This window comes from Rhopalosiphum maidis, chromosome 3 (genome assembly GCF_003676215.2).
Source record: "Rhopalosiphum maidis isolate BTI-1 chromosome 3, ASM367621v3, whole genome shotgun sequence".
NCBI classification, from domain to species: Eukaryota; Metazoa; Arthropoda; class Insecta; order Hemiptera; family Aphididae; genus Rhopalosiphum; species Rhopalosiphum maidis.
The window spans coordinates 5,666,698-5,686,341 of NC_040879.1; the positions used below are offsets into that span (position 1 = coordinate 5,666,698).

Consider the following 19,644-nt stretch of genomic DNA (forward strand, 5'->3'; position numbering starts at 1 on the left):
ACGGTTCGTACATATTTTGTGTTGTCATTTCGTGACTTGTATTAAAAAAAAAGCGAATGTTGTTAAATTAAATTCGAAAAAAAACCGAAAGACTTCAATGATCTCGTGACACGAGTTGATTACATCCGATTCGGCTAAAATTTTGCGCGGATAGTTTTTACGAGTATTCGAAGGATTTATAGTGTAGGTCGTAATATAGGTACCGTAATCTATAGGTATCTGGTATATAGTTAAAAAATGTTTAAGATCGATTGTTATAATAATCACATTTGATAAACCGTGTATTTATACTCTGTTACAAAACACAATCGCAGTTGGCCTTAAAAAAAAAATATAATAGCGAAAAAAAAATATTAAAGATCTCAAAATTAAATCGTATAGTGCCGTTATATAGCGTTGCCGAAAATAGACTAACAGAACTTCTATTTTTTCTGGCGAGAGAGGAGCCAATCGGGATGCGTGTTATATTCATTTATATGAAAAGTAGGTATATGGTTTGAACCACGTTCGTGTTACGCTTAATTCGCGAAATTTGTTCGAAAACATTTGACAGGAAAATTGCCGAACACGTGAAATCGGCATTTTGAAGGCCATTGCGATTGTGTTGGTAAGCAAGGTTCGATGGGGAAAAAAGGCAAACAAGTGGGTACCGCTCTGCTGTACTTAGTTGTCGAGTTGGTTACTATTATAGGTGTGTAAAATTGGAATTCAATGATGCATCACATTGTCTACGAAAAACGATTCTGAGCGGAAATGGTGTGAGCCTATATCGTTAAGTACATATGTTTTATAATGATATTATTCTTTTTTTATACAAGTCATTCATTATTTTATTTTAATTTAATTATTATAATAATTATACATAAATTTATACTACATTTTATCTTATTTGACTCAAAATTTAATAACACCTTTCTGCACTATAACAGTAAAAATAGGTTCATATTATAAATAGATAATATTTTAAAATTATAAAAAAATAATTTACATTCTTATTCATCGTCGTTTAAATAAGTAATTTCGTCCAAAATTTAAACTTAATAATAGTCTATATAGTTAACAATTTTTCAAATACATTTAGAAAAATTGTGACCATGTATTTTTAATATTTTTATTTTTTACACGTATATAAGAATAAATTAGTGGCATTTTGTATTACATTTTTAAGAATTTCAACGCATTATAATAAATAAATTTAATACATAGATTTATATATGTATAAGATATTTGAAAAAAATATTTATAAATAATATAAATAGCTCAAAAGAAACAAGATATTTTGATAATTATATAACTACTAGAAAAGAAAACGCTAACTCAAATAGTTTGAATTAGTATTTTTTTAATAGCTTGTGAAAATATCTTATAACTTATCTTGGATTATTGTTTTTTGAACTAAAACAAAATAAAAAAAATCTATCTCGTCAAAAACTGATGCTGCATAAAATATTCCATTTTACGTATTTTTTGTTTTTTATTTGCTCATCCTGATTAATGGAAATAATTAGACACAATTTGGCATTTGCTACCATAAAACGTTTTCGAAGACGATGAAGCATTTTGTCAATATAAAAATTAGTCTTCATACATGATAAAAAAATTAAAATTAAAACAAGCACTTGTCTCTCCGCTCAGAATCTAAATCTTATCAAACGAATTAAAATTTCAATCAAGTGCTATTAATATAAGATAATTTATCTTTCAGTAGAAAAATAATAACAACAGTCTATCTTTAATACCTAAAACGGGTTAATTTTTTTTATATCATACCTATTACAATAATTAAGCAGTTAGGTACACTTTGATAGAATTTAATTTTATAGATTAAACATATTTAACTATAACGTGTGTCAAGTATTTATGTATTTATAAGCATGAATATATCTATATTTAAAAAGGATAAAATAACACAGTTATATTTGTCTTGTATTTTTTTTTCGACAATCGACCTATTTTTAAACAATGGAGTGCTCTGTCTAGTGCTTAAATTACATTTGTATACATTTAAAATGATCTGAAAATGATTTTTTTTTAACAAACATTTATGTGATATGTTGATTTCAGTGCTGATGAAGTACTTACAGCTCAATTTATGAAGCATAGTTATATAATCGTTAGACTACATGGTTACAATTAATATTTTTTACTTTTATTTTACCTTTCTAATCCTATTTGCCTGTTTAGATTTTATATATTTTATATTCCATCGTTTTTATTATAACCGCACTCTATATTAGAAAATGAATAGATATATAATCATTTAGAACCTATATTTCTAACTCAACTGGCAACTTGTACTTTGTAATTTTCGCAGTTATAAATCCCAATTGTAAAACCAAAAGATCAATGGATAAAGATCTATACAATACTTATTAAAATTAAAACAAGTTACGTAGTTACGTTCATAAATTCTAAGTTCTAATTAATAAATAGTTACATCATTTTCAAGTATCTACTTAAACTTAAACTGAAACTGAAATCACAATTTTTATTACCATAAATTTAAACGAGATAAAGATTAAAGTTACATTTCAATAATTAACTACCTTCTAGAGATCTATAGGTAATGATATGACAATATCAGTATTTTTTGTTGTAAGTATATTTTAAAAATTAATGTATTTTATTGGTATAAAAGTATGTTTTTTTTTCAAAAAATATCGATACCTAACAATTGTCTATTCATTTAAAGTTTGAATAGAATCATTAATTTATTTCAATCGTGGGAAATAAATAAATTTTAAATAATATATTTTATACATCGACTATAAAACGTATAACGACATATATCTACCTACTTACACTTTTAATTATTTTCACTTTTCACTAAAATTACAATTTTACAAGTATACCTATTAAGCACTTATCGTGTAGTGTTATAAGTAATATACTAATGTGTATTAGGTATATTATTTTTGAACATAATTTATAAAGGATTTGTCGTCATATAATTCATTAATGTATTGTAATAGGTAATACACCAGTAGGTACCTATTGGCTATTATATACATTGTGTATACTGTACTGTCCGTGTGAGAGTGAAGCAGAGTGTAAAATATTTTTATTTTTTTTTTTCGTGTGGTCAGACATTTTCTATACCGAATGGTGTAGTGTTATAAATCGTCGCATTTTTCATCTCCGTTGAGCTGTATAAAGTCAATGAATGACAAAACCAATAAATCCGCTCTCTACTCATTAGGTACATGGACAATTCTTTACAAACCAACGGTTCCCAAACTGTTTTGGTTCACGGTTTTTTTTTTTAAATTAAAAACTTGTTCTATATGGACATGCCTCCCATGAATAATATAAAATATATAGATAGGTAGGTAATTAATATTGTTTAGTTTAATGTCGAAAATTAAAATTGTATGATATAAATATGTATAACATTTTAGCTTCTAGATGTTCTTCGAGAATATTATAAATATTTGAATTGGAAGCGTTTTGGTATAGGTACCTATCTCAATTCTCAGTAGAAAAGTTACAGAGTACATTGTAATTTAATGCAATGTACTTATAACTATACTCATTTAATTGAATAAAATTCATAAATAATATTCTATAATATCAAAAACACATGAAAAATAAAATATAAAAGTTTGTATATTATTATATATTATTATTATTTTTGTTTATTATTAATAAACGAGAATGATTAATTCAACTATGTAAAATCACTATTATTTTTGTATAATTAAATATTGTACAGTAACCTTTATATTAATTATAAATATTATTTTAAATGTTAAATCATTCCAGAAGGTAGTATAATCTACTATAGTACTATATCCAGTATTTAAAATATCTATGCCTTTTAATAACTTACAACTCTAAGTCACATTATTATACATTTGAGCCGGTCATTAAATCTACAAAGAATTCATTTTTCTTTCACAGAAAACTGGGAAAACACTAGAAGAAGAACAGTAGAAGATTAATCATACAAAAAATTAAAATTTATGCAAAATACATACAACTATATTACCTACTCAGAATGATTGTACTAAATATATTTTTATAATATAGACTTTGACAACTTAAAATAGTTGGCATATTAAAAATCCTACATCCCCTGTAGCTTGATATTTTGGTTTATTTTAAATCAATAAGTGTCCATAAGATCTAAATAACTTCTAAATTATAATTTAACTGAATATCAAAAAGCTACTAGGTAAATATGTATTCTAAAAACAACTATTATTGATAATAAAATATAATTATCATAGATCAAAATATTTAACTCTTGAATTATATACCTACACATAAAATGTTTATCCAATCTGGATAATTTCAAAAATGAAAAATAAAAACCAATTCAAACTGAAATAAAGTATAATTATTAATAAATATGAATCGCACTCGACAAACTAATATTATATAAAGCCCCATACTTATAGTAAAATAATTATTAATTATGTTTTTATTAAAATTAAAAATTGCTGATGAAAAAGTATTTCGCTTGCATGGGATATTTCATGATCATTTAACTTTTCATATAAATACTAATAAATTACTATAAATACTCTAATCAATCATCATTCAACACCCAAAACTCAGTCACTTGAATCCTTATAGATGTCTTGATTTTAAATGACAAGGCACTATTAATCCTTAAACACATTTAAATTAAAAATTAACCTACATAAATATAAATAAATGTATTATATATCTTAAAAAAATAAAATAAAAATTTATCGTATCTTTGAGTTAACACTTATTTATTATAGCAATAAATGTCAGATATCATTAAGGTAACCGAATAGGTATAATAGGAATAGACTAACTACTCGTATTAAGTACTTCAAAAGTATAATAATAGACATTGCAATTGGCACAATCTTTTCAATAAATTGTAAACTGAAATAGTTTATACAGTCATAAAATATCAGTAAAAAAATATCACATTAAACATAACAAAACATTAAAAAAGATAGGAACAAAATAAATTATGATTATTATTACAAATTAATGTAATTTAGTAATGTACTAATATTGATATGATATCTACAAAATTTAAGGTTGAGTAGTGTGTTCACAATTATAACACTTTTGTAAAAGGATCAGATACAATAGTACTATAACATATTGAGACAGAAATAAATTATTTTTTATTTTAGGTGCATACTCTTAACAGTCTTAACAATGTATAATAATACTACGTTAGAATTTAGTAGCTTTAAAATGATCACTGAAACTAAAATGATATAAACTTATATTCCTTATTGAGGAATAAGGTACATTGTAAATGATAAGAATACATTTTGTAAAATAACAGAACTATGAACATTTTAAAAATAACTCAAAGAAATTGAAAATATCATTTAGGTGATATTGATTGAAATAACATAAAAAATAGATGACTAATAAAAAAAAAAAAAAAATGTATTATTGATTTTATATAAAGCTATGATTTGTATATTTTTATTAATGCATTTGAAAAAAGAATTTAATTTAATTAATAATTTACCAAAAAAAAAAAAAAAACATTATAAACAGTACTTTTTAGGTGGAGGCATAATAGGTATGAAATCGGTAAACTGATCTTGAGCAAATGCTTCATTATCTATTTTACCATATACTTCGGTTTGCATGAGTATCTTCAATTGTGGCTCGTTCTCAGAATTCTTTTGGGTTTTTTTGGTAACAAAACTAAATGACTCCAGTTCAGTTTTTTTATCCTCTGGCATTTTCAAAGATCTAATAGACATATCCCAGTAACTGTTTTGGTCCACTTGTATAGAATTTTCAAAAGGTGTTTTTTGAACTTTTGAATTTTCACACTTCATAAATGTTGATATCTGGAGTAATAAAAAAGTAACATTCAAAATAACATTAAATTATATATTATATAAAATATAATTAAAATATGGAGACCAAAGTAAAATTCATATACTCACTATATCTTCTTGTACATGCCTCTTAAATGTTAAAATATCGTCTTTCTGCTTTTGAGCTTTTAAGATTAATTCATCAACTGTCCGTTTCTAAACCATAAACAGTACATTCAAAATTAATATACTATAATTGATTATTTTTTATACAAGATATTTATAATTCATGCAAAGCTAACACTGTGATTTGGAAGGCGCTGAACAATCTATAAATGAGGGGTTCACTAACTCTTAGAGTCGTAGACAAGAAATAAAATTGGAATTATTGTCTTAATCCTTAACTATCCTGAGTTTTACACAATATCGTCATACTTTATCTTAAACTAATCTAAAAGGTTTTTCATATCTTGTAAAATTAATCTGTATTAATATTTTGTTAAAAAAAACCATAGTATTAATTTTAAGCTGTTAACATAGCAGTTTTAGAATCTGATAAGAAAATACCTACTGTTGTTGAAATCTATAACAAGATCAGTTCATTGATCAGAAATTAAAATATACAAGATACTCAATGATAAATGATACTAGCGTTTAAAGGGAATTAAATGTATACTATAGTGACTATTAGAAAATATAATATATTATAAATTATAGTTTAATAATGATTTCTTTAAAGCACGTGTTAGGTAAGTATATAGGTAAGTAGTAAATATTATATATTGATTATCTTGTAAAAATTGCCACTAATATGAAACAAGCGCTAGGTGTAGTTGGCTAACAGCTATTCTGGTAAATCAATTCCTGAACATTAGTTGTTTATCAGATCGTTGGGTATCCAGTATATTTTAATAAGTGTCATTGATTGGAAAATAAGTGAGATTCAATATGAGATTGAGTCACATTTGATGTGAAACGCACTATAATCTATATTTTACTATATCTTAATAATTACAATCATGGGCACCCATTGAGAAACAAGACAGGGCACTTTCTCCTCCCCCCTTCTGGAAAAATAATATTGAATTATAGTTAAAAAATATTACAAATTACAATATACATATTTGAGAAATTGTTCATTCTCCTTCCCTCCTCACTAAAATATTATCTTGGGGATTATAGGATACAAGAAGAAAATTTATACTCTTTTACCACCATTTCTATTAAAATAAGTAAAACATAGGAACATTTTATGTTTAATAGGTGACTATTACAGTTTATAATTAATATGATAAAATTACCATATATTTTTATAAATGGTAACTTATTAATAGTTAAACGCATTAAAAATTGTATTCTATTCTATTTTAGATAAAAATGTAACAGTTTTTTTCTGTGGTGGACAGTAAAAGATCGTACTTGCCCCTACTGAATTTACTATCCATATGCCTGATATAGTGATATATAATGAAACTATGGCCCTCCATACAAGTCAGCCACCTGAGTACAATCTAATTATGAATAAAGTATATTATTTTATTAATCATAAACATATTAAATCAAAATTGACTCAGTTATATTAAATTAATTAATATTTTATCTGAAAAATGTACCCTACTATGTTAAAAACTTATGAAATGTAAATATTTACCTATCAAAAAGTTAAATATGCAAGTCTGTTACATATTGTTTTGGATAGACAAAATAAATTTACAAATAAAATTAACATGTACTAAGATAATCTAAATTTAAATAACATTTCTATATAGTAATGGGAATTAGTAAAATATTGTCTACATAGTATATTATATTAGTTGTAAGTTTGTTACTTACATGAATCAAACCAGGATTGGCAGTTATATTTTTAGTCATGTAATAATCACATCTAATTTCTTCAAATGATATTTCAATCAAGTTTAAACTTCCAACTGGTTGAATAGGAAATTCATGTCCAATAGGCTGGAAACACGTGAATGGCCAAATATTACTCAATGATATTTGTCTTATATGATTTTGGAATGTTTTACTGAAAACAATTTTATATTATGATACTTAGAAAAATAGCTTTACTAGTGAAAAAAAAATTAAAAACAAATAAAAATGTATAAAATTATTATAATGTCTCACTAAAAACTAACTGGAATACAATACGTGCCTTCCTCTCCTGTAAAGAAATTGAGAAAGGCGACTGTGACAATTTAATAAGTATTTTATTTTATTTAAAACAACTTAGCGATGAAATATTGTATAATTAATAAAGTTCAGTCAAAATGGTAAAAAAAACTAATTACAATTTGAGCCTTTTCCTTTTTCCGGTCTATAAATGAACAAAATGCACTGTATGACACTGACCGGTATTTGGAAAAACTTTGCAAAATAAAATCATAATAAAAGAAGTAAAACTGTGTTGTCAGAAACGTAGAAAATAAAAAAAAGTATATTGTTTAATATATATAAAGCTAAGGATTAAGTTATTACTTATTAGTTAAATATTTATCTGATATTGAGTCTTTATTTGAAATTAAATAGTACTTACATTTCATTTTCATAGTATTTTAACTTATTTTCTAAATCATTAACATTATTGGTCCTGTGCATATATTTTTGACCATCTGAATTCTTATTCCTAAAAATATTTAATAGTATAAATTGTATAGTTTTAATCATAATAAAATTAAAATTAATTGATTATTATAACATATACACATCATAATATATTATATTGAGTATGTGATGTACATATGGTGTAACTAATTACATTTAAATTTAAATATTCAAAATTTGAGTACCTATTAGAACTGGCATGAACTTTGTTTGTATTATACTCGTAATTATAATTTCTACCTCGACTGTCATCTTCTTTATAATTCTTTAAATTTTGTTGTCTTTGAGTTTGATGACCATAATAATTATTGGAATCATACAATTCTTTATCATTTCTTTGATTATAATAATTATCCCTGTCGTTATAATCCTTTTTATAGTTGTAGTTTGTGCTTTTACTTCCAGATTCGTATTTCATTTGTCTGTACTCATTATAACTATCATAGTCATTGTCATAATTTCTACTATGAGCACTATCAGATTCATAATAACTTTTGTTTACGTCCCCTAAAAATAAAACATGCAAATAATATTAAGAATAAAGTAAGAAAATACAATAAAATTTGGGCAAGTACAATATATGCGTTGTTCGATTTCCAATCAATTTATAATGTGCAAACGTTTTATTAGTAATTTTATCGGAAAAAAATGCTCTTGCCATTATTATTTATTAGTTTTGATATTAACTCACTATTACTCCTTGATTGGTGTCCATGGTTTGAGCGCTGCGGTTCATCATGCGAGAACCGACAGGACGAGCCGTAATAACAATTTCCTTGCAAATAAAATTTGCATCTCGGTGTAGACATAATTACCGCAAGAGCTCAGAATTAGTTTATGAAATCAATAGCGGAGTTCCGACGGCAGTAACGCTGTGTTTTGAATTCACTAGGAAGAGTAGAAAAAAAAACCGTAATTGACATTATCACGACGACTGTTATCAGTTTAAAACCAACGACCGTTTGATACCGATTGACGGCAGGCAATATGATACGACGATACGCGCCGCACATAACGTTATTTCTTGTACGGTCGATTTGTTCCGTCGATTGTCCGATCGCAGATTTATGACCGTATGAACATTCCGCAGCAAGGGCGTACTCAACGGTTAAAAACGGCCAAACGATTGATTCGCTAATATTCTTTGTGATGATCGTGTTTTGATTCATTGTATATTTATTACTTAACACCCAAGTATTAGGTACCCACAATTATTATCATATCGTCGAAAAAATGGTTTGACTTGGTATTCACGCCTAGGTGGATAGCAAACACTATGGATCTATAGTATTTGGTAATAGGCGTATTAAATTTATACCAGCCACAGGTACACCCAGAAACCTTATCGTCGCGACGTTGTTCGTCTGAATGACGAAAATATTTATATCTTAAATCGTGGTCTAAAAACTATGTACGGACACAGAATATGTATTATATTACCGACGAAACCGGAAACGACTTACGATTACACTTTTACCGATTAAATTTAGTTTATCGCGGCCCGGCATACCCCCGTAGGCAGGTATCGACGGTATCGTTGTGTTAACGAATTCAACTCGAGTACAGTTTTGTCGTACAACTATTCAAGTCTGCGCGATCGTGTCGTAGCGGGTTGTTCGCAAGTCTGTTGTATTTTTTTTTTTTTTTTTGTTCTAATAATCGGATTTTAATACAATGGATCAGAATCGTAGTCAATCTGGTTCGTCGTTGAATTATTTTAAAGTTTACCCTACACTAAATGTTGAACATTGAGTTTTACACTTAATAAACACAATCGACTGAACGGATTAGCTCTATATTTACAGAGAAATCGATGTTCTAACTTCAGAAGTGCTGTCAGTATTAGGGAAAAAAGATTGGTACTTAATTTTGTCATTTAGCCTTCTTCTAATAAATAGGAAAAACAATCGTGAATATATCCACGATTTAATTAATTAATAATACAGTTTTACAGTTATTATTTCAGCAACTGGTTCAAAAGAGGTTATAGCATGTGCACTGTAGCTTTCGGATTTCTGCACATACTTAAAAATAAATAAAATTACTATTTGAAATTAATTTTGTTTAGCCCCCCCCCATAAAAAAAATCCCCATTGTTCCAAAGACATACATGTTTCTATACTATGTCTTTGGTGGTTCTGATACACAAAAAATTAAAATGCCTTCTTGAAAAGTGTTGTGTGCTATATTATGTAAGCATATACATTTTAAATGTATAACAACAACATGCCTATATGAATTAGTATACCTATAAGGTATATAACAATGTTTAAATGATAATGTTTATAAATTAAATTTTCAATAAACACGTGTATGCCAATAAATTTGTCGACGAATTCAAGCAATGCGATTTCGTGATATTTGTTTATTTTAATTTATTTATCCACAATGACGTTACTTATGATACAATTTTCTTTGTCCATTGTTTCTCAACGTTCTTTCTTCAATGTATGTCAGTATAGTACTATATGTCTATATGGTACCTAAGTACGTATGCTCAACGCGTGTACAATACAATTGTATCACGAAGATGCATTTGCTTTATATGTATACACATATCACGCGAATCACGATAAAACCAATAAGGCAATAAAGTAAAAACCCTTGAAAATAGGAATGTAAGTTATTATTAAATGTTAATGCCACGCGCAACTCTAAATAAAAGACCAAGAATATACCTATCTCGCATGCCGTTCGGTTGTTATGATTTTTAATCTTTAAGTATCTGTCGCACGCAATTCGGATGCGCCGCATACCAGCATACCACCCTCATCTATTATTATAACGACAAATGGTAAACTTGATAGGTATTGTAATAATATTATGAACATTATGATCAGTAGACACAAAATACTTGTCGCAATAGGTATAATGCACATGCCACTTAGAAATAATGAATATTCGAATTAACAAATGTCATTTTTTGTTACATACTATAATACTGTATTATAATATTTTATACATCTCGTGTTAATTATACATAAATATTAAATATGAATATTATATTATATATTATATGTCAGTGTACACAATCCTATAGGAGATGAACTTAGACAATAGACATGGTAGTAGTGGCCTCGTCCTAGTGAACAGTTGAGGCAGTAGATTTTAAATTATTATATTTTTATACTTAGTAATAATTACAGCACGTAGACGTTTTTTTTAAAAATTCACTAATTATTTATTTTTTTATTTTGGCATACATTTAATTTTTGAAAATTATACAAATGTTACGATACATATTTTATGTATAGTATATAGATATGTATAACAGTATAACATACCTTTACCTATATTCATAACGTGTATAACCTAGGTATACTAATATTATAAAGATGAAAAGTTTGTATGATTATAAATACGCCCTAATTTCAGAAGCTACTGGATCGATTTAAATGAAAATTATATTTAATGAATTTCATCTTAGCTCAAAAAAATCGAATAATTTATTGTTAATATTTAGGTTAAAGAAAAAAACAATTAGAACTGTTAAATTATGTTATAGATTTTTTTTTACAAAATAATATAATATTTATTGTTTATTATTAAAATGAGCTACAAAATACAATGTCCTGCTTTTGATTGTAGCTTATATAGACTCAAAAATTACTCGATTGATTTTGACGAAAGTTTTAGTGATTGTTCTCAGAGGTATCAGAAAAGTGGGTAGTTTAAATCGCGTTATAAAATATACCACGTGCTTCGTCTAGGCGGTTTGCCTATTTAGATCAAATCGGTTAATTAATTTTGGTCATGTATAGTGTTTTATTTTATGTTTGTTTATTTTTTTTATTTATAGATATTTGTATAGCTTAATTAATGTAAAGCTATAGTCTCTAAAAGCTTAGAAAGTATTTGAGCTGGTATTTGAGTATTTGATTAATGACTACGATTTAACTTATTCATATTTGCTATTAATGTAAAATATTAATAATTTAAAATATTGCTTCAGTTTCCAACCATACCACTGAAAATGATAGATAATATTGTATTACCAGTTAGGTACCGACTACAGTTACTAATATCAGCAATTATACTATTGTCTATTGTCATCAAGCATTGCTCATCACTGTAAAGTGTAATTATTCAATCTTGTCAGCTAGTAATTGATATAGGTAATGCCTACATTGAATATACTACGTATTTTTGTATTCCAATGGAATAATTCCACGATTCAACTGCGCTCCAGTATGTAGATATCTATAACTCTGTAAGCTAAACTTATACCTACTATAAATTATTATTAATAAAAGATTGTATACATGTATACCTACAAATTGTCATCTTGTTGGTATTCAGTATTTACAATAATTACATATTAATATATTTTTTTAAATTCGCAATTATTTAAATGATTATATCATAGAAATGACTTACAAAAAGTCCATTACATTTTTGTATTTCGTTACTTGGAAACAATTCCCAGAAAATTATTTAACATGTTACTTTAGGTACACCATTACTCAACACTTCTGCCTTTGATCTGGAGACATTTAGGTCATTTAGGATATATATATGTTTCCCAATTCGTTCAATTTCATATTTATTAAATATTATTATAAACTATTATATAACGACATTTTTATAATTTTCTATACGCAGAGATAAATCTCTTTACTATGCTGTACAAACTTCACATAGCTTTTTAAATTTAAATGATTAAATCTCGAACACAATATTTATAATTGTTATACATTTATAATGAATAACTATTAGTGTTTAGTAAAAACGATGGATTTAAAAATTAAAATAATATTTACTAAAATGAGTTCTAGCTTATTTGTATACCTACAGTTAGATATTTGTTTTATGTAGGTATTATATTACAATTATAAATAAAAATATTTTAAATGTATAGAATTTAAAATTGGCATAATGTACTTTAATACTTATAATCTATACAATGCAAACCATATCAATTAAGCTTAATTTAGAGTAAATATAAATTCATATTAATTTAAAGCCTTAAGGCTTAAAGGATAAATACTGAAAGTAAGGAAACCCATTATTATATTCACTAGGTAGATAAATAGATAATTCAATATAATTTAAATAAAATTAGCCACTAGTTGATAAGCTATAGTTAACACTATAATATAATACTACAAATATAGAGATACCTACCTAGGTAATAAAAGTTAATATGAAGAAAAAGGTCATCGAAATGGATCGTCGTGATATGGTACAATTATAAAAATCTGAGTTCAATAAACAATGTGAACAGGTGTTAATGAAAAAGTGATATTACTGGAAAGTTCATAGTTCAGATAATAGTTTTTTTAGTAATTTATCTTGCGCGGCTAATTCCATCATGAGTTTCCGATGATTTTCTAAATCGATTTGTCTTTGTTTTTCCTAAACAGAAAAATAATTTATTATCAATATCAATTAAATCAAATAAAAATTGTAGGTACAATCAGATTAAGAATATTTTTATTTAATGAAGTAAAAACTGAAAATTTTAAAATCTGAATAATTGAGTACCTAGATTTTTGGCACCCCACTCACACAAAAATTGTGTAAAATAGAAACGTAACAAACAGAGAATACGTTCATAACATGTCTGATTTTATAAAATGAAACTAAATTATTTTTTCATGGGTTCAATATTATGTTGGTAACGCATTAAAAGTTAAAAATATTGGTAATCTGTAGTGTACTATACTATATATCCGTGTAATATATTGGTAATAGATATAATTATATATATAAATAATGCATAATATGTTAATATTTAACACTTACGATTATTTGTTTATTGTCCTTAATTTGGTCGTTAAGGTCTTTTCTAAATTGCCATTTGTATTTTTTTTGAATTTCCCACTGTCGTTTTTCCTCTTTTAAATAGTCTTCGTATTCTTTTTTCGCCTGATTAAACATTTCGCGTTTCAATACTTTTTGTTCTTCTAAAAGGGCCTTACGTGCTTTTAATTGATCCATTAAAACATTATTACCCTCCTATGAAAATATAATTATATTGTAACGCCTACACATCGCACATGTACTTTAAATAAACTTAGCGTACTCGTACCTTCATACGCTTTCGCCGTGCTTCATCACTTTGACGTTCGACAGATAGTTTAAGCTCTTCAATTTCATTTATTTGTTTCATAATTGTTTTTGATATTTCATCATTTTGCCTTTTGCGTTCTTCTTTAATAATTGCTTGATGTTCTTTAAATAATTCGTTTTCACGTCTTATTTGAAGCTGTAATATTTCAAAAATGTATTAATTTATGTTTTAAAAACTGATATCTAAATTGTTGTTTACCTTTGCCTCCATTTCGCTCGCTGAATCATCCTTTAAATTTTGTCTCATCGTGAGCTTAAAAGTTTCATCAAACATTGTTCTCGCTTCGTTCATTTTCTTAAACAAAATCGCTCTTTCTTTGGTGAATAATGCTATTTCATTTTTTGTCTGCAATTGTTTTCTTTTACGTTCCAATTTTTCTTTAATAAAATTAATATATGATTCGTAAATTTGGATCGTAAAATGTCCTGTTATTACTTTAGTTATTATCTAGATATTGATGATAAATTTAATATTCCTAAATAGGTATGTATTTATTTTTATTCACACATTTACTGAAAATAATTGAACTAAAATACAGTGCTGTAATGTATCTTAAGTATACGTATAGGTATCTAAATGCTTTTTCGTATATTTTATCGTTGCTTATTTAATTTAAAAAAAAAATGAATTTATACCTGTATTTTAAATAAAAAATTATTGTGTTTCTTAATTGAAATACCTATCCAAGATACTTTTTAATATTAATCTATTACAATATTAGTCAAATGAATAATATTTTATGTACCTATTAAACCTATATTTTTATTTCATTTTGTTAAACTATAACTAAATTTATAACTTTTATTATTTATTAATTATATTTTGAATTATTATTTTTGATAGACAATGATTGTAATGTAAGTATAAAATTATACTTGGAGACTGGCATAAAAATGATTCTATTTTATTTTACCTATATAGGTATTATTTGTTTTACTTTAATTTGCTAACTATATTTTTAATACAATTAACCTTTATAGAGAAAATAATCTATTTTTAATATATTTTAAGAGTGTCTATATTTCAATATTTTTTTACTGTATTACTAAAATTGCTAAAATACTTAATTAATATAAATTATAAACATAATACTAACTGAAGATAATACTTTATGATAATGATTATTGAAAGTAGTTATGTTTTACTCACCAAATTCTTCTTCTTCGTCCAGCTTTTTATTTAATTTCTTAATTTCACTGCATTCAATCGCTTTTAACACTTTTTGTTGTTCTAGTAATTTTTCTTTTTGTTGAACTTGCTCATATAATTCTTTTCGAAACTGTAATTTTTTCTCTAAAAGTTTACGCTTTTCCTCTTCTTTTTCTAGATTCTAAATAAAATAATACATTTTATACTGCTGCAGTACCACATGGGTGTAAGAAAAGTCATGTAAAATGTTTGTTTAGTTTTTAAAGACAATTTAGAGTGAAGTAAAGGTCGCAGACGGTGGAAGGTGGAATTTCGAATTGAGAGCTTTATGCTTTATTTATATTTATAAATTATAGAAAAAGGTTGGGGACGTTCTAAACAGCGCAAGGTGAAAGTAATTTGAGAGGATTTTCCAGTTGGGAAACTTGGCGTTCAGCACAGATAGGGCGTTTTGGATTTTTAAGGCTGCTTAGATAGGATCTTTGTCGATAGGTTAGAAACAAATTTTAAATTTGTATTTAACAAGGTTCCAATATTTTTTTAAATTATTATTGGTTGTTAATTCATGATAAATAGTTCAACTACAGAAGTATAGAAATAATTATACACCGAATATACACATCACGTTAGGTAAATTTTCTGTTTCGTACCAGGCGTACAGACAAAACCTAAACATATTGTGTATAATATGTGCGTATTTTTTATTATATATTAATAATTATATTGTATATCAATTTATACTATATATCCATTGGTGAGCCCATTAAGATTCAAATCTTAGATCCTCGATTCCTACAGTAAACATATTTTGCAATTGTTTTCTATTTTCTTATTTATTTTGTGATAATTTATAATAAAAACTGTCAAAACGCCTTGTGTATCAGTGACATGATGTAGATAAAATCAAAAAAAATAAATAAATAAAAATAAAAATAAATTCCATAGTAAAATGTTACTTTAGAAATCAAATTTGTCTTTTTTAACGTTAATACGTTATAATATTTCCTTTCAAAGAATTAACGTATCTTTATTAGTAATGTCATTGATTGAAATATTTATAAACAACGGTATAATGTGCACATCGTTCATAATGCATATACTAAAACCTAAAACCTTCACAACTTCATATGATACTTCCTTAAGTTAGGTACCGCATGTACTAAATGCAGCAATTCTTAATAAAACATGATATATAGGGAAGGATTGAACACTTAGCTATTCTTTTATATGCGCCTGTATATATTGTTCATTTAACTTTGAAAATCGGTCAAATTTAGTCTAATCTATATAATACATTTAATATTCGATTTACCTGCTTTTTAAATATTTCCGCATTCTCAATATTAGCCAGTTCTCTCTGCTTAATTTTTTGTTCTTTATTCAATCTACTATTTTCTTCAATGATTTTATGGTTTATACTAGCTATTTCGTTTTTACGTTTAGTTACTGCAGCAAATCTCAGTTCTTCAGAATTTTCTCTAAAATAATGATTTAAATATTTAATAGTTTTTAATACATTGTTTTGTTTTTTGTTTTATGCCAACATGAACATTTGTAGACGTTTTTCTTCTACTAATTTACGTTCTTCTTCGTCACTTTTTTCTTTAAGTGCTCTTGCCTTTTCCACTAAATCTTCTTGGACAATTTTCGGGTTTTCTGGTTCCTCTTCTATTTTTAATTCTGGCCTAGTTATACAATATATTAGTAATTATTAATTTTTTATTCGGGTTATAAACAGATGTTCATACTTTGGACATGGTTCTTCTTTAAATAAATGTTCGTTAGCTTTCATTCCACATTCAACCATTCTTTTTATTCGATTGTATAGACATTTTTTATCTGTTACGTCAATCATTTCCTTATGCTGAGCTTCTCTAAGTATATTTTTAAAATCGTTTTCACTTTGTATTCTTAACCTTTCTGTACGGAATCGTTCTACATCACGTAGTCGAATTTTGTAATCACACCCCGGTTGTTTAGCTAACTAATATTTAAATTAGTTTATAAAATTAATGTTATAATATCATATTTTCAACAAAAAACGTATTGATATACTTACAAACCCGTACGTATACGCTTGAGGTCCTCGAAACGGCGTAGGTATAGAAACACCTACTTTAGACGGTGGAGCGGGTTTCATAGGTTTTCCTCCGTAAATCATTTTAATACAATATTAATACGTTTTTAATTGACAATAATATCTAATATTATGTTATAAATTTCAATTCTGATTTAATACTTATGAACTACAATACAATTGTTTGTTAGATATATGAACTGTTACCATAGCTAGATAACAAAAAAAAACTCGTGTGATTCGTCACGCAAATACGTACTTTGCCCCGTGCGTTAACTTAAAAACACCCCTTTACTATTGTGGTTTGAGTCAATGAAAGTCTTAAGCTATTATTAATATTACATTCTATCGTAACTGTAAAACTGTATATAATTTATAAAAATACATTTTTATTCATATTTAAAAAATAGTTTAAGACTTCATATTTAATTTATTTGAATTTTAAACTTATTCAAGGCACTACAGTAATCGTGTCTGCCTTTTATAATGTTTTATGTTTTTCAGTTTATTTCTTAACTTTACCAACTACCAAATTATTGAATTGTGTTATCAGTCTGATATTTTTTAAAATATTAACATTTTTTTTAAAAATTAGTATTAATGTTTTTATACTTTTATTGATCCGCAGCAAGAAATATTTGTAACTACCTACTTGATTATAATCAATATCTAAAACCGATTAATATTCAATTATAATTTATGTTTTTTATTGAATTGTAGAGGCTATATGTTTATTCGTATATATATTATATAGGCATATCAAATATTATACTTAGTATCTACCTAACCTTTTTAATTTAATTCCTTTTTAAAATGTATATACCTCGGTTTAAAATTGATTTTTTGTTGTATTATGTACTTTTATTTAATATTACAAAAAAATTATGATGCATTTTAAGTTATATATATATATATATATATATATATATTACTTATTGTTTTAGGAATACTCTAAATTGTATTTTAATAATTTATATTGCTAGAAAACTTTGTATTGTTCTCTTATACGTTTTTCCTAAAAATTTATCTCATTAATTTATCATAAAACCTAGATTCCTTGTTCGTCAAAAGACGATTGACGGGTGCAATAATTATACATGATTTATTAAATGGAAATATTGATTATCCATATTTATTGGCACAATTATGTATTCGCATTTGTCCATATTTAAAAAAAAATTGTAATTTAATCATATTCCTATCGTACTTTAAATATAGCAAATAAAATGTTCTCCTCAATAGAATTTTTTCATTAAGTCGCGACAGTCGTATTGTTCATTGTTTTGTTTATTTTAAGAAGTAGTGATTTGTAATTTGAATATTACGTATTTTTCATGTATTATATATTATCATTAAAATATCATCTGTAATAATTTCAATTATGCAATTAAATATTCACAATTAATTATATAATTTATATTATAAAGGACCTTGGTCCGTTTAACTGTTTATAAATAAAAAAAATAAACAAATAATTTCAGATGAAATTAGATCACTTAAAACCAAATAAGCAATTTTTTTATTAAGTGAAAAATTTTAGAGAACACTACATAGTACACACCTTATGAGGGAAATATGATGAAAATAACAATAGTGATAATAAACATATTATTATAATAGCGCTCAGAGTGCACGTTAAAGGGAACTGCTTCATCATAATCATCAGTATTATAAACTTTGAGTATATTCCCGACCATAAGATCCTAATAAAAGAGTCATAGAAATAGTTAGTGAACTTAAGAGTATGAGACATATGAGAGCCTCAAGAGGTCATATGAAAATGGGTTATTGGTAAATGTATAAATAATGAAGGGGATAGGAATTAGGTACGACCATATTCGAGTATCAGCAATATTGACAGACGGCTTATCAGAACTAGAAAAACAAGATCAACAAGAATATCACAAACACTTGATTTAGCTGATAAAAATTGAAGCATGAGAAGAAATTGACTAGTGGTAGAAATTAAG

At 25.9% G+C, this 19,644-nt stretch overlaps 2 protein-coding genes across 2 annotated transcripts; both read right to left on the reverse strand.

Annotated features, from left to right (window-relative positions):
- Nucleotides 1–5,460: 5,460 nt before the first annotated feature.
- Nucleotides 5,461–9,316, reverse strand: LOC113559901. The gene is made up of 6 exons (XM_026965681.1): nt 9,067–9,316; nt 8,561–8,882; nt 8,308–8,397; nt 7,605–7,797; nt 5,901–5,987; nt 5,461–5,801 (listed from the first exon to the last, which is right to left on the reverse strand). Exons 1-6 carry the CDS (start codon nt 9,182–9,184, stop codon nt 5,490–5,492), a joined length of 1,122 nt encoding a protein of 373 aa, XP_026821482.1. The 5' UTR covers nt 9,185–9,316; the 3' UTR covers nt 5,461–5,489.
- A 4,127-nt stretch (nt 9,317–13,443) lies between these two features.
- LOC113559854 (golgin subfamily A member 6-like protein 6) lies at nt 13,444–17,758 on the reverse strand. The gene is made up of 9 exons (XM_026965629.1): nt 17,657–17,758; nt 17,346–17,581; nt 17,142–17,282; nt 16,910–17,075; nt 15,598–15,778; nt 14,647–14,825; nt 14,407–14,583; nt 14,121–14,333; nt 13,444–13,730 (listed from the first exon to the last, which is right to left on the reverse strand). The coding sequence occupies exons 1-9, from the start codon at nt 17,756–17,758 to the stop codon at nt 13,632–13,634; spliced, it is 1,494 nt and encodes a 497-aa protein (XP_026821430.1). The 3' UTR covers nt 13,444–13,631.
- Between the last annotated feature and the right edge of the window lie 1,886 nt (nt 17,759–19,644).

Coding starts and splice junctions, on each gene's coding strand:
- LOC113559901 (XM_026965681.1), bottom strand. CDS start 9,184: ATGTCTACACCGAGATGCAAATTTTATTTGCAAGGAAATTGTTATTAC. Junction 8,883..9,066: donor ACACCAATCAAGGAGTAATA/GTGAGTTAATAT, acceptor TTTTATTTTTAG/GGGACGTAAACAAAAGTTAT. Junction 5,802..5,900: donor GGCATGTACAAGAAGATATA/GTGAGTATATGA, acceptor TTATTACTCCAG/ATATCAACATTTATGAAGTG.
- LOC113559854 (XM_026965629.1), bottom strand. CDS start 17,758: ATGATTTACGGAGGAAAACCTATGAAACCCGCTCCACCGTCTAAAGTA. Junction 15,779..16,909: donor CGGAAATATTTAAAAAGCAG/GTAAATCGAATA, acceptor TATTTTATTTAG/AATCTAGAAAAAGAAGAGGA. Junction 14,334..14,406: donor CACGGCGAAAGCGTATGAAG/GTACGAGTACGC, acceptor ATATTTTCATAG/GAGGGTAATAATGTTTTAAT.